This window comes from Rhipicephalus microplus, chromosome 8, assembly GCF_043290135.1.
Source record: "Rhipicephalus microplus isolate Deutch F79 chromosome 8, USDA_Rmic, whole genome shotgun sequence".
Classification (NCBI taxonomy): domain Eukaryota; kingdom Metazoa; phylum Arthropoda; class Arachnida; order Ixodida; family Ixodidae; genus Rhipicephalus; species Rhipicephalus microplus.
In genome coordinates, this window is record NC_134707.1 from 33747246 (window position 1) to 33767283 (window position 20038).

Consider the following 20038-nt stretch of genomic DNA (forward strand, 5'->3'; position numbering starts at 1 on the left):
ACTCTTCTTTATTTTGGCGCCCTTTCTGAGCCACTTTCTCATCATTGCCTTGAATACATCAGCGCAACCATTACCATCGTCTTCTCATGATCAGTAAATATGTGCCATCTGTTAAGAAAGGAAGTCGCACTCGACGAAACAACATTTCTTCGCCACCGAGGGAAATATTATAACGATTAAAATAAGATCTTACTAAATTCAGCCACTTTTAAATGTTTTGTTCTGAATAACTGACAACCGAAATGATTACCATAATTCACTGTCATAATTCACTGTCAAAATTCAGCATCTAGGAAAGTTACCCTAAGGAAATCAATGGAAAAATGCGCCCCTTCCTCGGCCAATCCTTTGGACTGCGTATGAGTCATGGTCAGAAGACAACAGTAACTACGACAATCACGAGGGCACAAACTAGCTCGAGCCACGAGTCAATAAGAAGAAGAAGTGAGCGAGGCGGGTAGCTTGGTACGCCCGCAGCCCCAGAAATTCGAAGCAGTTTGTACTCACCGGAGCAAACCGACGAAATCAAGCCGTTCACCCCCTGGCGAGGTCAATGATGGGCCACCGGGGTAGGCGGCGGGACCGCAGTCACCGGCGCGGTGGCCGCGGCGAGGACCGAAGTCCAGCAGTGGCCAAGTACTGGTCCCCGCGACGCCATCAAAGCGCCGGTGGCAAAGGACGCGACCGACGGTCAGCGTCGCGGCGTTCCTCTGTCTCCCGTTCCTCATCGCGCAGCGAAAGGAGACGCCACGTGGCCGTCGTCGGCGCTGCCTGGCTACTGGCCGTAGTCCTGACCGTCCTGGGGGGCGTTGGCATCGGCACGCTGGCCGTGCGCTACGCAGACTTCTTCCAGCGTGTGGCGTGAGTGTTTAGCGCTTTTTGTTGTGTAGCTAAAGATACGTGGTTGAACATGGTAAAACCAAGGTTGTCGAACAATAGCAGCAGTACAGCAGAATTCATGCCGCGGTTGTGTCCCACGCGTCAAGCCCCCACTTGGGATAAAGTGACATGCTGTCCACAGCCTGGAGTCATATGACTGTAGTTCAGGTCCCGAGGCGCGCACCCTTGCCTGCTAGGGTCTTGCTTTCATCGACCGTCGAAGAGGGGTGCGCGGGAGAAAACAAACCAACACTGTGCATAATCGTTGCTATGGCGACGAACTTTGAAGAAGATATAGGAAGTAATTTACGTTTGTAGAGGTTGAAGGTCAAAGCAGAAGCTTCGCACACACATGTGCTCCTGTTCCGGCAGCTGTACCCCAATTGTTCTCGCGGGACGATGCTACTTCTTGTGTGTCCTAGTTAGTTTCTCCGCATCATTCTAGCAGTGCTTGTTCGGTTGGGACCATCCGCTATGTCGGCCGGTAGATTTAGCACTTGTCAGCAGCAGAGGTCGAAATAGGAGGGCTATAGTCAATGTTTAAAGGTACGCGTCTTATGGCATCGGTAAAAAAGGGGTTTGCTGCCCAAAAGAAGACTAGTCCTGTTGTCGCTCCTTCTGACTTCCAGGGGATCATGTCATCTCCTCACATTTCTATGTCCTCTTGCTTTGTCATCTAGTCAGGTAACTTTGGCAGAGAGTTCCTTGCCTACTCGTCCTGTCAATTATCCACGTCACGCCCGCAGGTCCCCTTCGGCCCCTTCACCCCGGAGCTACCGCCCGGCGCGGAGGTTGGAGCCCGACGGCTCCTACATGGACTCTCCGGGCTTCACCAAGAACAAGGGCGCCGATGCCGTCCCGGTGGAGACGTGCGACTCGGACGTCTGCCTCTGGGAAGGTGCGTGTGCATCGCAGCCCTTTACTCATTGTGGTCATGTTCGCGTACGCGAGTACGTTTAACGAAGTGCGCTTTAGCACTGTCATGTGCGCGTGATAGAGTAATGACTTGAAAAATCGACATCACGGGCGAATGCCTTGAGGCTGTTCACAGCTGTAAACAGTTTCTACGCTCCAATCTACGGAATTCATTCTTATATTGTTTCATACCTTCATCGCCTATATTCTACTGCCACGGGCTGAAGTTTATACATTATTACAGAACGAGACGGAAGTAATACGAGTAATTAATTATACTCATAATATTATCCCGTGTTTTACGTCCCGAAACCTCGATATGATTGAGAGACTCCGTGCTCGAGGGCTCTGGTAGTTTTGACCTTCTGGTGCTGTTTATAGCCTATCTTTATAGTCTCTATCTATTCGCCTGCTCCGAACGCCTAAACAGGGATCGGAACCCACTACCTTCGAAAGAGCAGCCGAGCACCCCAACAGCTACACCGCTTCGGCAAAACCGATACAGAACTGTACATTTATATATTTATATGCCGTTTCATATTCCATTCACTTTTACCGGGGTACAAGTTGTTACCATGATATCGTTGCATTCTTGGCTTGAGCTGATAATTTGATAAAAATTCGGGAAAAGAACAGGTAAAATTTTATTCGACCAAAGGATTCGTGAACGTAGTTCGTCCCAGGGTCCCCGCGCGACCCCACTACCCCTAGCGTTCGTAAGCTCATGCGGTTGTGTTATAAGGATCCTTAGCAATTGTGAACACAACTCCTGAAACCCGCTAACGTACTTGAGTGTTGAAACTTGGAGTTTTGAACTCTGTAATTATAGCTGTTGACAGAAACTGATACCTACAGAGTTAGGTGTTGGTGGAGCCACTGGATGCGCTTAAACTCTACATCGGGCTAGTTTCTGTCGCAGAACCATCACGTCCACACATTCATACAGTGAATGATTTGGTGATGTGATAGCATTCACTGTTAATATCAACTTATTTATTATTCATAGCTAGCCTATAGTGTACCGGAATTGCTAGCAACAGGCAGGCGCGTACAAAGAAACACAATCGTAAATAATAAGTGTGAAAATTGTCTACTACCTAATCTCTACTAATTTAACAAATTACCGCTTATTAGGAGCTCGATTGCTGATACAAAAGAAGCGTTAGAGTCATACTTTACAATATTCACTAAACTTGTGACAAATAACATGTCAGATTGTGTTATCCGTTTGTGTGAACTCTTCCCTCACGTGGAACGTATTTTACTGCCCTTTATTGTTATACTTCACACGTGCGAATATGCACCTAATGATGCGGCGTGAGTGTCATGTAGGGCGAAACTTGTACGAGAAGTTCAACGAGTCCGTGAACCCGTGCAACGACTTCTACGGCTACGTCTGCGGCTCCAGCAACTGGTACCGGGACAGCCAGCGCATCGACGCTCGACCCTACCGCATACACAGCCCAGGACAGCTCATGTTCGACCTGGCCGACCTGCAACGGCGCCTGTACCGGCTTCGCAATGACCGGTACCACCAACAGCCGACCCTCTTCACAAACCAGGCAAGGCAAATTTTTCTCGATCGTTTATTGCTGTGTCATCGTCATCACCACGAATATGTTCAGGTTTACTGGTGAAATTTCTCTCACATGTCGTGAAATACCTTATCAAATATCTTTTCAAAAAGGATCTTTGGGCACTGTCGCAAGCTTCTCTGGGCCGCGGTAATTGGGCGTGACCCCAAATAGATCACTGCCGAGACACTGACGTCACCATTTGGGCTCTCTTGCCTAAGTCAAGAGAGGAGGCTTTGTAAGTTTTCTGCGAAAGTGCCTATACCCGGTAATTTTTAACTTTCGTTGCAGAACTAATATTCTACCGTTTCCTAATGTACTTTGTTTTTATTGACACCGATTCTATCGTACGCGTACGAGTCGCCTACCCAACTCCTGCAATGACAAATAGAACGATAGCTATTCACCTATGCGCTCTAATGCAAGTAGACTCTTCCCTTCTTTCAATATTGCTGCTTTATCGCCCTTTGTGTAGTTATTAGCGACATGGATATGGATCAGTGAAACAACTATGGCTGGAAAAGTTGGCATCAGAAATCTCGACAGAGCCCCGCCAAGTGCGATCGTTTGTTAGAACATACCAATATTAAAGTACGAACGCAAGTGTATATCAAACACGACGCGCGGAAGGCTATTTCACATCTTGTCTCTGCTACAAACACAATAAGCCCACGACATTCCTTGCCATACATGCAGTTCATAACGTGCAGTTTGTCGTATCGTATCTGCAGTAGCGTATTTCCAGAGTTGACTGGCGGATCATGTGAGAGGCCTTTGTCATGGATTGGACGTAGTCTGGCTGATGCTGATGAATATTTGCAGTAGCTATGATTGAATTAGAACCTGTCGTGTTCATTATTTACGCTACCGGAACGTCCGAAACAATACAACAGTGTTTGATTCCCCCTGCTTGGGCACGAGTTTCAAGATATTAAATGATACGCGTAAATCAAGGATACGTGTAAAATGATTCATTGTTTTTCGTTTATTTTCGGTTTGAGGAGCTATTTTTGAAGACCACACACATTTTTGAAGGCCGCTTCGCAAAGAATCTGCGCTGCCCCAACAAAGATAGCGAATCAGTCACAAACTCTCTGATTTTTTTTTTACAGCTACTCTTCTTTCTCAGCAACTGCACCCAACCAGAGAAGAACGACTCGGTCTGGCTTACCATGAAGAAGATATTTTTTGAAAATCTGCTCCAAGGATGGCCTTTCAAGAAGGATCCTAAGACTTTGAGGATCTCTGACACATCCATGGTCCTGGACAAGTACATCGGCCTCTTTGCCTTCGTCAAGGTGTCTCTGCGCAAGGACCTCGAAGACGACGACTACGAGGTGCACCTTGAGGCTCCGGAGCTCATGCTCAAGAGACACCAGCTCGTCTACCCGTACGAGTCCGTGGCCGACTACGCCAAGCGAGTCGAGAGACTACTATCCATCTTCACCAACGCGAGCATGGTGAAGGCTGCCGAGGACATCGTGCAGTTAGAACAAAGACTCTTGATGATCAAGGTGCAGTCTTTCTCTGTCCACCTAAAGCCTCCCCTGTCCATCTTTTTTTCTCTTAGCCTTTAACATGTATACCGTGAAAAAAATTGTGATGCAGTAACGAACGTAGAAAATCGGTTATGCGGAATCCTGAAAGGCGTATGAATGTTTCGTTAAGATATTCACGCTCATATTTTTTGTCCCGTTAAGGTACGACAGAAGTTTAAAAGGTTTGTTGAGAAAAATAAATCATCATTTGAAAAAAGCCATGGTACGGGATAGCTATACACCAGCATATATCCGAAGTGTTGAGCTCTGCCACTTCCCTATTTTTTGTGGCGTTGTATATTTATGCATTCGTAAGCGACAAATCTGCCGTACTTTATCAGACTGTTATGCTATAGCGTGTGGTAAAGCAGTTTCTGGAGGTACTATTCACTCATATAGCATTTCGTGTCCTCATTCCACCAGCTGTCCCGCAAATACTGCATGTTAACAAAAAGTGGGGAATAAAACTGGCTGTTTCAGCCTGCTGTCACACTATTGAGCACTGCTTTAGCGCTTATTTCACAAAGCTTCTCACAACCAGCCCCAAGAAATGTTGCACTGGGTATATGCAGCCTCACTAGCCGTTATGACCCAATGAGAGTACTACAAAATCTATCCGCTAATTTTCATGTCGATTTACAGTGGGCGTACAGCACATACGTTGGACAACCTGACTTTCAATAAAAGTCAAAAGAGGGCATTGTGCTGGCAGCTTGCTGTGTACAGAAGGGATAAGCGCATAGATATTGCGACACCATGAATGACGTGGTGAAGGGTAATATGCTTTTCCCTAAACTCGCCGTACAATCCCAATACAACATTCACGCGCAGGAGCCCCGAAGGTTTCTTCCGTACGATAACCGGACGGCCACCATCAAGGAGCTGCAGCGCCGCAACGCGTGGCACTGGCTGACCTACCTGAACTTCCTGATGGAAGACGCGGGCGTCCAGTTCCACCGACAATCCAGCGTGGTCCTGCTGGACCGCGAGTACGTGACGCGCCTCTCCCACATGCTGAGCAAGTTCTCGGGCAAAACGCTACTCAACTATCTCGGCTACGCCATGATCGTCAAGTTCTCCCCATTGCTACCGAGCGACGTCGACTTCGTCGTGCCGCTGAGCCACGACAACTACCTCGAGACTGTGCCCGAGCTCCTCCAGGCGTGCGTTCACATGCTCGAAAAGCTGTGCCCGTACCTGGTTCGCAAGATAGCACGCATGACGCTGGGCCGGGAAAACGCGACCAGGCCTCACTGGCGCTATGACGAAGAGATGCACAAGCTCGTATACATCGCCCGGGAGAGCATGAAACAGACGGTGCAGCGGGCGCCCTGGCTCAGCCAGGCCGAAGTCGACGCCGCTTCGCAGAAGATCGAGAAGCTTCGGGTCGACTTCCTGGCTGCCAGGGAGAGCGAGGAACAGGTGAACGCTTACTACCCGCAGTACGTGAGTCCGTTTCCGGCTGACGACGCTCTGCTGGGCTACTACAAGCTGCTGAACGAGACCATGTCGTTCTACTGGATCACCAACGGGTCTTACGACCTGGACGCCCGCTACCAGGCGTCCTCTCTGGTAGCCGGAGAGGTCGAGTACGTCACCGAGAAGAACCTCATATTCATCCCGCACGGCCTCATCGCGTTCGCCAGCAACATCACGCAGACGTTCGATCCGCTCTTTGTGCCTATCATCGTGCCTGCCATTTTGCGAGCCATGTTTGCGGCCGTTGACTTGCGCGGTTCGACCGTCAACTTCCAGAATCAGGTGAGTTCATTGAAGCGCCTATTTTAGGTAGAAGTGGCACTACATTGTTCAGTGTTTGTTGGTGCTGTTTTCATCAGCTATCGTAGTGGCTGAAGCTAGGATTGCAGGCAAACAAAAAAGAAAGAAAGGTTAAATTCATCAATACTTCCCAGCGCTTGTGTGTGGAGTCGTCCCCAAGCGTAACTCGAACGCTCCACTGCGTCAGCTGAACTGGTGGGACTGATGCAAACCACTAAGTGTCAGACCTTGTAGCCGAGATAAAAGCTCAGTATGCTTGGATAGTATGTCGGTACACACGGGTAACATCTTGCCAACAGAACCCCCTATACGTGGCGCTGTCGTCAAACTGCTTTTGAACATGCTGTAGAGCATTGAACTTAAGCTTGCTGACGACTGTGCCTGTCGTATCTTTTGTTGGAAAAGAGAGCTCAACGTTGCACTCCCCCCCCCCCCCCCCCCCCGATACGAACAACGCAGAACTGGAACCGCAGTGAGCGCAGGACTTAGCTCGAAGCGTCACCGATGACGAAAGATCTTGCACACGAAGGTACTGTCAGCGTTAGATGAGACGTGAACAACCGTAAGCATTAGTCAATGGTTGGGCGCCGTTCAGTCATCGCCAGTGACAGGCGCCCACACCGGCCACCAACAATGTGACGTCCCCTTTTCAGAACTATAATAGAGCGGAGATATCGCACCACAGAGGGATCGCGCACTGCTGCCATTGCTGATGCGCGAGCCAGTCGATAATGACTGGATGGTGCACACTATACAATTACTAATGCTGGCCACTGTTCATGTTTCATTCGACGCCGATAGTAAAGTTGTCCAGTTACAAAAGTGTGTAGTTACTGTAGGTAAGTGATGGCAGCGTTTACGCAAGACATGTTAGTTCGTAGCAAGGCTGGTCAAACCGACGAAAGCATTCCTTTCGAATGAATGTATGCTATAGCATGGAGGAAGAAACACACTAAGGAGAGGCCGTTGTGTCAAATTTTGTGAAACTGGAAGTACGGAAGAGTAGAGGACTCCTCTTCACAAGGGCGGTCACGTTTCGGCAGCTCGCGCATGCGCAGCTGGCACCAGCCAGAGGGAGGCGAGCCGCGCGAGCCGATTTCAGAGGCTCCGGGCGGCACGGACGCCGCAATCTCGTAGGCGAGCTGGAAAAGCGAAACTTTTGTGATTATGAGCAAAGCGCCGCCGCGGTGGTCTGGTGGCTAAGGTACTCGGCTGCTGACCCCCCAGGTCGTGGTATCGAAACCCGGCTGTGGCGGCTGCATTTCCGATGACGGCGGAAATGTTGTAGGCCCGTGTGCTCAGATTTGGATGCACGCTAAAAAACTCCAGGTGGTCGAAATTTCCGGAGCCCTCCACTAAGGCGTCTCTCATAGTCATATGGTGGTTTTGGGACGTTAAACCCCACAAATCAATCAATCAATTATTATGAGCAAACGCTTTGCGACACTCGCTTGTTGAATGCATGTGTGCCATTCGGAGCTTCGTTGCTGCTCATTGTGAATTACAAAAAACTTGCAGCTGTGCACTTCGTGTTTAATCCTCTGAATGAAAGAGAGCAATGGCGCGAGTCGGCCGGCTGATAGCCCCGACAGCTGTTTTCTTCTGCAGATATGGTAAGTTCAGCGTACGGAACATAATGTTACAGCGCAATGTTATCTAATTTGTCTTGCTACTTAGCCAACTGCTGCGCCTCCGCGTGATTGTTAGCCACTGCTTTGACACAGGACGTGCGCACGAGTATCGCTCGCATCAGCGCAGGTCGGCCGACTGCGACCATATCGAAAAACATCTTGGCCAAGGATAAAGTTACCACGCGCAAAACGAGAACAAGAAGCGATCATTAGAACAATAACTTACCCTACTGTGTCAGGCACGTCTAATTTTCGACTCAACCTATAATAATAATTTCGGGGCTTTTACGTGCCAAGAACAACGATATGAATAAGGCACACCGTAGTCTCCGGAAATATTAGCCAGCGGTGCTTATTAACGTGCATTGACATCGCACATTACACACCATTAAAATACGACCGCCATCGGAACCGGAATCTTTGGTTCAGCAGCCTAGCACTGCAACTGAACCACCGAGGTGGACTGAGCGTTAGTATTAAAACGCAGGCACTTGCACATATTGCCTAATGTCATAGAATAATTCAGTTTCTCTATTACAGTCGTCGCTTTCTTTCTGATGTCCTAGAAATATCTATTATTATGCTCCCGAGCTCTTAACACAATACTTAACATCTTTACTTACCTTAAGGCGCACTCACACTTGGCCTCGAATGAAGCGAATGTGGTCGAACCCACCGGAAATCCACTCGCTACGCCGCCTAAGCCGCCAGAAAATCCCGCCACAAGGCCGACACAAAAGAATCGGTCAGACACTGGTTATTTGGCCACGCGATAGCAGACAGCCCGTCTGCTTCATCGCTTTGGGAGCACTGGTTGAAACCACGTGACATCAACAGTCGGCTGCAGGTTGAACGTGGTGACTAAGGCGCCTGCGGTGGCTCGCTTATAGGCGCGATGTCAAACTACCCGTGCAGCTCGGCAAAGCTCACGGCTTCGAAAAAAGAATAAACGCGTTCATTCAGAGCCCGGTTTGAATTACGATTGATGATTGATTTGTGGGGTTTAACGTCCCAAAACCACTATATGATTATGAGAGACGCCGTAGTGGAGGGCTCCGGAAATTTAGACCACCTGGGGTTCTTTAACGTGCACCCAAGTCTGAGCACGTGGGCCTACAACATTTCCGCCTCCATCGGAAATGCAGCCGCCGCAGCCGGGATTTGAACCCGCGCCCTGCTGGTCAGCAGCCAAAAAGCAGAAAACTTATCTGCCGATGCTAACGAATGGCAGCGTCGCCCATTCGTCAAAACAGACACATGCTAGTTTGTGCGACAATAAAATGTGCGATAGAAAGAAGGGAAAGAAAGAAAGGAAAAAAGGTGGCAACTACGATGCCCTTAGCATGCCTTCGACTGCCAGCTATAGTTCTCGTTGATATAGTGTCTGACAAAGAATAATGCTTAGTAGTTTCATTCTTTACGATGGTAAGTCAGCCTGTATCCTTCCACTAAAACGACACGCCAGGCCTCAGACCTTCGTTCATGATGAATGCTTAATTGGACTAACATGGAAAACGTAAATTTTGTAAATGAGTTAGCTAAAGGCTGCCGAGGTTTCGCTAGCACGAGTTTGTTTAGCGGTCGTATAGTAGCCGCAAAAAAAAAGCGATGCGTCCACAACTGAAATACGTGGCAACCTTACATAACGTCTCGCGAGGACTACATGTCACTGTGAAAGGTGGTGACGCCATCCCTTGTTTTCTTGTCCGTCTGCGTGGTTTGTTAAAAGGTGGTAATACAAAAGTTGCCACGTGTTGCTTGTTCATCTAAAACAGGGGGGAAACATGTCGTTGTAGATGAGTAGATGAGCAGCGCTAAACGTTAAGTCCCATCCCGACGCAGGTGGTCAACTGGTGGTCGAACGCCAGCCGGTCAAAGTTCACCTCGAAGCTGCAGTGCTTCCAGGACCAGTACGCGGCCGAGGCGCAAGCAGTTCTGGCCCTCGACATCGACGAGGACTTCTTCCTGGACGAGAACGTGGCGGACAACGCCATCATGCACCCGCTCCACGACGTCTACCGCAAGGCGATGCACCTGTCGCGTCACACGTCCCGCGAATCCCGAGTGCCGGGCCTCGAGTCTTTCACCATGGACAAGCTGTTCTTCGTGAACTACGCCATGGCCCACTGCGACCGCATCAGCCCGAACCTGGCACGCAGGCGGGTGCTCTACAAGGACGGAGTGCCGGCCAAGCTCCGCGTCAACGTGCCGCTCAAGAATTACCCCAAGTTTGCCGAGGTCTTCAAGTGCCAGCAGAACGCTCCGATGAACCCGGAGCGCCGTTGCGAGCTTTGGTGAAGCCGCAAATAAAGGCGTCACTGCAGGTTATCGAGTCTTTATGCGCGCCTAATTCGACGAGAGTCCAAACATAAGTATGTGCGTCTCATTCACGCACTAACCTTAAAGAATTCGTTCGATAGGAGATGAATAAAGCGTGCATGAAACAACGGCAGAGCGAGGTGATGATATTACAAGAAGCATTTTTGCAAAAAAAAGAAAAAAACTTTAAGCGCGATGCGGAATCGATCATCGGGACCCATTTTTATAGTATATATCTGGAGTAATATATCGTATTCCGTTATGCGGTTCAAACTATATCGGCCAGGCGGGGTGAACCATACTTGAACAAGAAGATGCAGGACTACCACGACTGCGATCTTCCTCATGAGCGAGGGTTAAAGAAAGGGAAGCCTTGAATATCACTGCATCTTATATACAAGGCAGTAGCGAGAATTAAGAGCCAAGATGTATGTGAGATAATAGCCGATTTCAATACAAAGGCAGGGCAGTCATAGATAGTGACCCTTGGCGCACCTTGCAATATTGTAACCTAAAGAAACTTAGTCTCTGAGAATATTTACCTCATGTCAGCATTGCGCTCTTGTGGCGTCATGAACGAAAGAGTTCATGTGATCTACTTGTGAGAAACGATTATTTTCGAGTAAGCACTTGGTTGTCAACACCTCCCTCGGTCGTCATTCGTGCGCGCTGTAGTGATCTGCTATGGAAAACCTGCTACGGGAAACGGGTGCCTTCGTTCGCTACTCAGTCATTCCAAATTATGAAACAAGGCATCACGAGTCGTGTCAGAACCATGGGAACACGTTCGCTTGTGCACATGGTTTACTGCACGAAGGAAAATCACGGGCTGCGGGATCGTCGTATGATCAGATTGTGTTTGTCGAGCCGGGAACTTCGCTGCACGAGTCGACATGCAGCAGACTACACAACACGGCAGTTGCTTGTCTTGTCATGCCACAAAATTCAAGCTGTCGCAAGTCTATTTACATGCCCCATTCGTTAGCTGTCTACAGAAACGTCCCTGTCGATGTTCCTACCTATTGATTGATATTTCAGGTTTAACGTCCCAAAACCACCATATGATTATGAGAGACGTCGTAGTGGAGGACTGCGCAAATTTCGACCACCTGGGGTTCTTTAACGTGCACCCAAATCTGAGCATACAGGCCTACAGAATTTATGCCTCCATCGGGAATGCAGCTGCCGCAGCGGGATTCGATCCCGCGACCTGCAGGTCATCAGCCGAGTACTTTAGCCACAAGACCTCCACGGCTGGGGATGTTTCTACCTAACACACTGCTTTCATACCCCAGCTTCAAGAGCCAGTACAGATGAGCAAGTTGAGAATTCTCCATTGGAGCACGAAGTGGGTTATAGATCCTCAAATATCAAAACACGCTGCATCGTGCTCTGTCTAGTCCGTGTTTATGAGTTGCGAGGTGAAACTTCAGATTATGATTCACCAACAAGCCCAACTGCTCACTTTTTCAGAACCTGAAAGAGGCCCGAAGAGGGTTCTTGTCCAGGAAACAAGCTTTGTTTGTACATGATGATGGATGGTAGCGCAGACAACGAACACGGACAAGAGTAGGCACATAGACACAACACAGCGCTAACTTTCAACAACAGTTTATTACACGCAGATCTCCGTGGTGTATGCGATCCACCACGCCAACGTCGCACGTGCGTAGCTCTAAAAACCATCAAATATAACCAACGCGCGTGTTCCAATACTTTACAATTTTATATTTTTCAATCTTTTTCTACTTTTTCTTTCTTCCTTTTATCCCATGTTACCACAAACCCTATCGCGAATACATGTAATCAAGTTCCTTATCTGTCAACACCACTGATGGGCTGCTCACACACGTGTCACCTAGCTCTGCAATTCTGCCGGCCTCCAATACCAACCGCGTCATCTCGTGCCTACTTCTATTGATTATAACCGTTTCCTTGAATTTCGGTGTGCAATTACATCTCTGGCAATGAAGGGAAAGAAAACCATCAGGAACAACACTATTTACTTTGTTATTGTGCTCGCGCAAGCGATCGTTTATGCATCTACTGGTCTGACCGATATAACACTTTCCACAAGTAAGTGGAATGAGGTATACAACAACATGATGCACTCCACAAATAGGTTTCTATGTTTCTTTTGGCATACATTTGATTTTCCCTTGTCTGGTCTTGTGCTTCTGCAAAGACTCACCAACTTATTGGGTGCCGAGAAAACTACGTTAGTGCCACATTTTTCCGCAATCTTTTTTATCCTGTGAGAAACCTTATGCATGTATGGAATTACGGCAAAACTTTCCTTTCTTGAGCTCACCCTATCCATCCCTTCACATCTTTTCTCCAGCACTTTTCTGTGCAATCCTTCAGCAACGGACACGACGAGGCTCTTGGGGTACCCGGCATTGCTTAGCCTCGAGACCTGTTGTCTGAAGCTTTCATTCATGAGGCACCGGCAGGACTTCTTTAGTGCCTCACTCAAGCACATCTTCGCAATGCCTCGTTTTACCAGTTTAGTATGCGCTGAGTGAAACTGTAGTAAAGGCTTACTTGCTCTGGGCTCGTAACACCAGCATGTCTTTTCATCTGAGAATTGAAAGTTAATGTCAAGAAATCTGAGCCTTCCGTCACATGGCATTTCAAAAGTCACTTCAAGTGGGTTAAGCTCCTCACGAAAAACGCTACAAACGCTACTACATTGAGTAGCAAAATCTGCAGTTCTGTCATTGATAAACACTAAAAAGTCATCGACGTACCTAAATACGTGCACAACATTGTATTCATTTAGGCGTCCTGATAGCCTCCTGTCCATTTCAGCCAAAAACAAATTACTTAAAACTGGTGCTAAGCACGAGCCAATGCATACTCCTTGTTTTTGCAGATACAGGGTACCATTGTTTTCAATAAACGTTGACGACAAGTAAAACCTAAGTAATTCTAAGAAATTGACGACGGACGTACCTGCTTGTGAGCTAAATCTAACGGCACCGTACTCATCGATGCATTCGCCAACACTTGTTAATACTGCTGATTGTGGCAGAGAATAGTACAGATCTTTGATGTCAGCCGAAAACGCTTTTAACCCTATGTTTTTTCGTTCCCTGACGAAACTTATCACCTGTTCCGAATTTTTTGTCAGGAAGGGGTCATTTATGTCAAGCAAGTTTAATGTTCTTTGCAGATACACAGCTACAGCTTTTTGCCACGTGTCCTTCTCCGACACTATCACTCTGAACGGTACTCCTTCCTTATGCGTTTTAGCACTAAAGAACACATCCAGACTGTCATTTTTACTTTTTCTGATACCGCTAAGCACACCTTCTAGATTCATCCTCTTACAAAGTTCTATTGCTTTTCCCCTCACTTTTTCAATCGAAATACTTTTCTTTTCGCTGAACACTGCCGTAATAGCACTTTTAGCCTTTTCTTTAAATTCATCATGCGAGAAAACCGCAAACCCTCCTTCTTTATCGACTGGAAGTACACTCAGAGCATGCTGTGTCAAGTAAGTTTCCACGCGTTTGAGAGGCAAACTGCGGCATGGAGGCCTACACAATTTTAAAGCGTCCACACCTTCGTTGATGATCCTGGTGGCTTGATCCTCGGGAACCCGCTTCGACACTTGACGTACAATTGATACGAGTTCCGGCTTGTTCTTTTGAGGTTGCACGGCAAACTTTGGCCCAAGTCCCAATACTTCTAGTACAAAGTCCGGTAGGCAGATGCCTTCTGCCACATGAACGTTGGAGGTTGCACTCACGCGCACTTTGTCCACCAAATCACGTAACAGTCGTAATTGAAGCTTCCAGTGGAATTCTATCATTTGGTCTGCCAGACGTAGATGCTTTCGAAAGTGAATCTCCGCTGCATATGACTCGTAAGTTCGATGCATCTGCGCCCGTAGGTAGGCTCTGAAAAGGCGTACCTGTCGAAGCCATTCTGAGCGCTGAATTTTCATGATCCTCGTTCTGTGCCCATCTGAAGGGGTACACCCTCCGAAGAGCGCTCGAACATCCTCTGGTAGAATCTTGTTCCTTATGGAAAAGCTGAGCGTTCTTGCCTTGCACACGGCGTTGACGATGAGGGCTACAACACCCGAAGGATCTCGCAGTACATGAACGAAAGAGCCCGTTGAACGAGAAATGAAGTCAATGAGGGTGGCGATTTGGGCTTGTTGGTATGGTTGCATGATGATGGATGGTAGCGCAGACAACGAACACGGACAAGAGTAGGCACATAGACACAACACAGCGCTAACTTTCAACAACAGTTTATTACACGCAGATCTCCGTGGTGTATGCGATCCACCACGCCAACGTCGCACGTGCGTAGCTCTAAAAACCATCAAATATAACCAACGCGCGTGTTCCAATACTTTACAATTTTATATTTTTCAATCTTTTTCTACTTTTTCTTTCTTCCTTTTATCCCATGTTACCACAAACCCTATCGCGAATACATGTAATCAAGTTCCTTATCTGTCAACACCACTGATGGGCTGCTCACACACGTGTCACCTAGCTCTGCAATTCTGCCGGCCTCCAATACCAACCGCGTCATCTCGTGCCTACTTCTATTGATTATAACCGTTTCCTTGAATTTCGGTGTGCAATTACATCTCTGGCAATGAAGGGAAAGAAAACCATCAGGAACAACACTATTTACTTTGTTATTGTGCTCGCGCAAGCGATCGTTTATGCATCTACTGGTCTGACCGATATAACACTTTCCACAAGTAAGTGGAATGAGGTATACAACACACATGATGCACTCCACAAATAGGTTTCTATGTTTCTTTTGGCATACATTTGATTTTCCCTTGTCTGGTCTTGTGCTTCTGCAAAGACTCACCAACTTATTGGGTGCCGAGAAAACTACGTTAGTGCCACATTTTTCCGCAATCTTTTTTATCCTGTGAGAAACCTTATGCATGTATGGAATTACGGCAAAACTTTCCTTTCTTGAGCTCACCCTATCCATCCCTTCACATCTTTTCTCCAGCACTTTTCTGTGCAATCCTTCAGCAACGGACACGACGAGGCTCTTGGGGTACCCGGCATTGCTTAGCCTCGAGACCTGTTGTCTGAAGCTTTCATTCATGAGGCACCGGCAGGACTTCTTTAGTGCCTCACTCAAGCACATCTTCGCAATGCCTCGTTTTACCAGTTTAGTATGCGCTGAGTGAAACTGTAGTAAAGGCTTACTTGCTCTGGGCTCGTAACACCAGCATGTCTTTTCATCTGAGAATTGAAAGTTAATGTCAAGAAATCTGAGCCTTCCGTCACATGGCATTTCAAAAGTCACTTCAAGTGGGTTAAGCTCCTCACGAAAAACGCTACAAACGCTACTACATTGAGTAGCAAAATCTGCAGTTCTGTCATTGATAAACACTAAAAAGTCATCGACGTACCTAAATACGTGCACAACATTGTATTCATTTAGGCGTCCTGATAGCCTCCTGTCCATTTCAGCCAAAAACAAATTACTTAAAACTGGTGCTAAGCACGAGCCAATGCATACTCCTTGTTTTTGCAGATACAGGGTACCATTGTTTTCAATAAACGTTGACGACAAGTAAAACCTAAGTAATTCTAAGAAATTGTCGACGGACGTACCTGCTTGTGAGCTAAATCTAACGGCACCGTACTCATCGATGCATTCGCCAACACTTGTTAATACTGCTGATTGTGGCAGAGAATAGTACAGATCTTTGATGTCAGCCGAAAACGCTTTTAACCCTATGTTTTTTCGTTCCCTGACGAAACTTATCACCTGTTCCGAATTTTTTGTCAGGAAGGGGTCATTTATGTCAAGCAAGTTTAATGTTCTTTGCAGATACACAGCTACAGCTTTTTGCCACGTGTCCTTCTCCGACACTATCACTCTGAACGGTACTCCTTCCTTATGCGTTTTAGCACTAAAGAACACATCCAGACTGTCATTTTTACTTTTTCTGATACCGCTAAGCACACCTTCTAGATTCATCCTCTTACAAAGTTCTATTGCTTTTCCCCTCACTTTTTCAATCGAAATACTTTTCTTTTCGCTGAACACTGCCGTAATAGCACTTTTAGCCTTTTCTTTAAATTCATCATGCGAGAAAACCGCAAACCCTCCTTCTTTATCGACTGGAAGTACACTCAGAGCATGCTGTGTCAAGTAAGTTTCCACGCGTTTGAGAGGCAAACTGCGGCATGGAGGCCTACACAATTTTAAAGCGTCCACACCTTCGTTGATGATCCTGGTGGCTTGATCCTCGGGAACCCGCTTCGACACTTGACGTACAATTGATACGAGTTCCGGCTTGTTCTTTTGAGGTTGCACGGCAAACTTTGGCCCAAGTCCCAATACTTCTAGTACAAAGTCCGGTAGGCAGATGCCTTCTGCCACATGAACGTTGGAGGTTGCACTCACGCGCACTTTGTCCACCAAATCACGTAACAGTCGTAATTGAAGCTTCCAGTGGAATTCTATCATTTGGTCTGCCAGACGTAGATGCTTTCGAAAGTGAATCTCCGCTGCATATGACTCGTAAGTTCGATGCATCTGCGCCCGTAGGTAGGCTCTGAAAAGGCGTACCTGTCGAAGCCATTCTGAGCGCTGAATTTTCATGATCCTCGTTCTGTGCCCATCTGAAGGGGTACACCCTCCGAAGAGCGCTCGAACATCCTCTGGTAGAATCTTGTTCCTTATGGAAAAGCTGAGCGTTCTTGCCTTGCACACGGCGTTGACGATGAGGGCTACAACACCCGAATGTAGTAGCGTTTGTAGCGTTTTTCGTGAGGAGCTTAACCCACTTGAAGTGACTTTTGAAATGCCATGTGACGGAAGGCTCAGATTTCTTGACATTAACTTTCAATTCTCAGATGAAAAGACATGCTGGTGTTACGAGCCCAGAGCAAGTAAGCCTTTACTACAGTTTCACTCAGCGCATACTAAACTGGTAAAACGAGGCATTGCGAAGATGTGCTTGAGTGAGGCACTAAAGAAGTCCTGCCGGTGCCTCATGAATGAAAGCTTCAGACAACAGGTCTCGAGGCTAAGCAATGCCGGGTACCCCAAGAGCCTCGTCGTGTCCGTTGCTGAAGGATTGCACAGAAAAGTGCTGGAGAAAAGATGTGAAGGGATGGATAGGGTGAGCTCAAGAAAGGAAAGTTTTGCCGTAATTCCATACATGCATAAGGTTTCTCACAGGATAAAAAAGATTGCGGAAAAATGTGGCACTAACGTAGTTTTCTCGGCACCCAATAAGTTGGTGAGTCTTTGCAGAAGCACAAGACCAGACAAGGGAAAATCAAATGTATGCCAAAAGAAACATAGAAACCTATTTGTGGAGTGCATCATGTGTGTTGTATACCTCATTCCACTTACTTGTGGAAAGTGTTATATCGGTCAGACCAGTAGATGCATAAACGATCGCTTGCGCGAGCACAATAACAAAGTAAATAGTGTTGTTCCTGATGGTTTTCTTTCCCTTCATTGCCAGAGATGTAATTGCACACCGAAATTCAAGGAAACGGTTATAATCAATAGAAGTAGGCACGAGATGACGAGGTTGGTATTGGAGGCCGGCAGAATTGCAGAGCTAGGTGACACGTGTGTGAGCAGCCCATCAGTGGTGTTGACAGATAAGGAACTTGATTACATGTATTCGCGATAGGGTTTGTGGTAACATGGGATAAAAGGAAGAAAGAAAAAGTAGAAAAAGATTGAAAAATATAAAATTGTAAAGTATTGGAACACGCGCGTTGGTTATATTTGATGGTTTTTAGAGCTACGCACGTGCGACGTTGGCGTGGTGGATCGCATACACCACGGAGATCTGCGTGTAATAAACTGTTGTTGAAAGTTAGCGCTGTGTTGTGTCTATGTGCCTACTCTTGTCCGTGTTCGTTGTCTGCGCTACCATCCATCATCATGCAACCATACCAACAAGCCCAAATCGCCACCCTCATTGACTTCATTTCTCGTTCAACGGGCTCTTTCGTTCATGTACTGCGAGATCCTTCGGGTGTTGTAGCCCTCATCGTCAACGCCGTGTGCAAGGCAAGAACGCTCAGCTTTTCCATAAGGAACAAGATTCTACCAGAGGATGTTCGAGCGCTCTTCGGAGGGTGTACCCCTTCAGATGGGCACAGAACGAGGATCATGAAAATTCAGCGCTCAGAATGGCTTCGACAGGTACGCCTTTTCAGAGCCTACCTACGGGCGCAGATGCATCGAACTTACGAGTCATATGCAGCGGAGATTCACTTTCGAAAGCATCTACGTCTGGCAGACCAAATGATAGAATTCCACTGGAAGCTTCAATTACGACTGTTACGTGATTTGGTGGACAAAGTGCGCGTGAGTGCAACCTCCAACGTTCATGTGGCAGAAGGCATCTGCCTACCGGACTTTGTACTAGAAGTATTGGGACTTGGGCCAAAGTTTGCCGTGCAACCTCAAAAGAACAAGCCGGAACTCGTATCAATTGTACGTCAAGTGTCGAAGCGGGTTCCCGAGGATCAAGCCACCAGGATCATCAACGAAGGTGTGGACGCTTTAAAATTGTGTAGGCCTCCATGCCGCAGTTTGCCTCTCAAACGCGTGGAAACTTACTTGACACAGCATGCTCTGAGTGTACTTCCAGTCGATAAAGAAGGAGGGTTTGCGGTTTTCTCGCATGATGAATTTAAAGAAAAGGCTAAAAGTGCTATTACGGCAGTGTTCAGCGAAAAGAAAAGTATTTCGATTGAAAAAGTGAGGGGAAAAGCAATAGAACTTTGTAAGAGGATGAATCTAGAAGGTGTGCTTAGCGGTATCAGAAAAAGTAAAAATGACAGTCTGGATGTGTTCTTTAGTGCTAAAACGCATAAGGAAGGAGTACCGTTCAGAGTGATAGTGTCGGAGAAGGACACGTGGCAAAAAGCTGTAGCTGTGTATCTGCAAAGAACATTAAACTTGCTTGACATAAATGACCCCTTCCTGACAAAAAATTCGGAACAGGTGATAAGTTTCGTCAGGGAACGAAAAAACATAGGGTTAAAAGCGTTTTCGGCTGACATCAAAGATCTGTACTATTCTCTGCCACAATCAGCAGTATTAACAAGTGTTGGCGAATGCATCGATGAGTACGGTGCCGTTAGATTTAGCTCACAAGCAGGTACGTCCGTCGACAATTTCTTAGAATTACTTAGGTTTTACTTGTCGTCAACGTTTATTGAAAACAATGGTACCCTGTATCTGCAAAAACAAGGAGTATGCATTGGCTCGTGCTTAGCACCAGTTTTAAGTAATTTGTTTTTGGCTGAAATGGACAGGAGGCTATCAGGACGCCTAAATGAATACAATGTTGTGCACGTATTTAGGTACGTCGATGACTTTTTAGTGTTTATCAATGACAGAACTGCAGATTTTGCTACTCAAT

The 20038-nt window shown here is 47.1% G+C and overlaps 2 protein-coding genes across 2 annotated transcripts; both read left to right on the forward strand.

Moving 5' to 3' along the window:
- The first annotated feature begins 1471 nt into the window (after positions 1-1471).
- Positions 1472-3646, forward strand: LOC142768923 (uncharacterized). The gene is made up of 2 exons (XM_075871499.1): positions 1472-1777; positions 3127-3646. Exons 1-2 carry the CDS (start codon positions 1693-1695, stop codon positions 3429-3431), a joined length of 390 nt encoding a protein of 129 aa, XP_075727614.1. The 5' UTR covers positions 1472-1692; the 3' UTR covers positions 3432-3646.
- Positions 3647-4483: 837 nt separating this feature from the next.
- LOC119165311 (neprilysin-1) lies at positions 4484-10709 on the forward strand. Its single transcript, XM_075871500.1, has 3 exons — positions 4484-4882; positions 5738-6667; positions 10159-10709. Exons 1-3 carry the CDS (start codon positions 4541-4543, stop codon positions 10612-10614), a joined length of 1728 nt encoding a protein of 575 aa, XP_075727615.1. The 5' UTR covers positions 4484-4540; the 3' UTR covers positions 10615-10709.
- Positions 10710-20038: the final 9329 nt, after the last annotated feature.

Bases quoted from the DNA above. Each gene is read 5' to 3' on its own strand.
- LOC142768923 (XM_075871499.1), top strand. From the start codon at position 1,693: ATGGACTCTCCGGGCTTCACCAAGAACAAGGGCGCCGATGCCGTCCCG. The intron at 1,778-3,126 runs GTGCGTGTGCAT...AGTGTCATGTAG, and splicing joins GGACGTCTGCCTCTGGGAAG to GGCGAAACTTGTACGAGAAG.
- LOC119165311 (XM_075871500.1), top strand. From the start codon at position 4,541: ATGAAGAAGATATTTTTTGAAAATCTGCTCCAAGGATGGCCTTTCAAG. The intron at 4,883-5,737 runs GTGCAGTCTTTC...ATTCACGCGCAG, and splicing joins AAAGACTCTTGATGATCAAG to GAGCCCCGAAGGTTTCTTCC. The intron at 6,668-10,158 runs GTGAGTTCATTG...ATCCCGACGCAG, and splicing joins CCGTCAACTTCCAGAATCAG to GTGGTCAACTGGTGGTCGAA.